This window comes from Salvia hispanica, chromosome 6, assembly GCF_023119035.1.
Source record: "Salvia hispanica cultivar TCC Black 2014 chromosome 6, UniMelb_Shisp_WGS_1.0, whole genome shotgun sequence".
Taxonomy (NCBI): Eukaryota; Viridiplantae; Streptophyta; class Magnoliopsida; order Lamiales; family Lamiaceae; genus Salvia; species Salvia hispanica.
The window spans coordinates 12,061,778-12,062,926 of NC_062970.1; the positions used below are offsets into that span (position 1 = coordinate 12,061,778).

Here is a 1,149-nt window from a genome sequence, read left to right on the forward strand (position 1 = left end):
CTCGACCCACAAATTGCGTGGCGGCGACAGCCAACCCTTTTCCCCAAAACATTCTCAAATGCAGTTTCGTAACACCTTCGTCCTCGTGGGATCGATCATTTACTTCCCTTGTGCTAAGTTGTAGTATAGTGGTAAGTATTCCCGCCTGTCACGCGAGGTGACCCGGGTTCGATCCCCGGCAACGGCGCCATTTTGAAAAGAGCTAGAGTAGACGTGCGGTTTGTGCCGTGTGTGATATGTGGCTGAAATCTCAAATCGAGAGATCAAGGGCATCCTAGAGAAGACGGTGAATACATCAAGGAAGGACTGGAGCAAGCGTCTGGGTGATGCTCTCTGGGCCTACAGAACCGCTTACAAGACACCAATAGGAATGTCACCCTACAGATTGGTATTTGGAAAAATGTGCCACCTACCCGTGGAGATAGAGCACAAAGCGTATTGGGCAGTCAAGGAAATGAATATGAAGGCTCATGCCTGTGAGGAAGAGAGGAAGCTGCAACTGCAGGAGCTAGAGGAATTGAGGTTGGAGTCATATGATTCAGCCATGTGGTATAAGGAGAGGACCAAACTCTGGCACGACAAAAACCTTCGGGTCAAGGAGCTGCAGGTCGGGCAGAAAATACTCCTTTTTCAGTCAAAGCTCAAGCTCATGCCTGGGAAGCTGAAGTCCAAGTGGAGAGGGCCTTACACAATTGTTGGCATTCGAGCGCATGGAGCAGTGGAAATTCAGGGAGTCAATGCTATCTCTGTTCCTTTCCTCGTTAATGCTCATAGAGTGAAAGTGTTTAGGGATAGTTCGGAGTTGTGTGAAGTGGAAGAAATTCCACTCCACACACCTTCCACTATTTCCTAGTAAGCCATGTTTAAATATTCTTCGGGAACTACTGGGTCAGGTAGATAGGGTAAAAACTTTCGATCAACTGACTGGACCAGTTAATTCCCAAGAATATTTAAACATTTAGGTGTAAATAACGTGAATAAGTTTTTTTTTTTTTGATGAAAATACAAAAAATATATATATACTTCTAAAACCCAAAAAGATTTTTGAAAATTCTGATCGTCTGTGGAAATGCACAAGTGTGAAAGGCTCATCCCTTTGACCCAGACGTTCAGCAAATTTCGTTCTTTTTACTAAGTGTTTAAGATTAC

The 1,149-nt window shown here is 44.5% G+C and overlaps 1 protein-coding gene across 1 annotated transcript; it reads left to right on the top strand.

The window, feature by feature from the left end:
• Positions 1-370: 370 nt before the first annotated feature.
• On the top strand, positions 371-853 carry LOC125194697. The gene has a single exon (XM_048092940.1). It carries the CDS (start codon positions 371-373, stop codon positions 851-853), a length of 483 nt encoding a protein of 160 aa, XP_047948897.1.
• Positions 854-1,149: the final 296 nt, after the last annotated feature.

Bases quoted from the DNA above. Each gene is read 5' to 3' on its own strand.
- LOC125194697 (XM_048092940.1), top strand. From the start codon at position 371: ATGTCACCCTACAGATTGGTATTTGGAAAAATGTGCCACCTACCCGTG.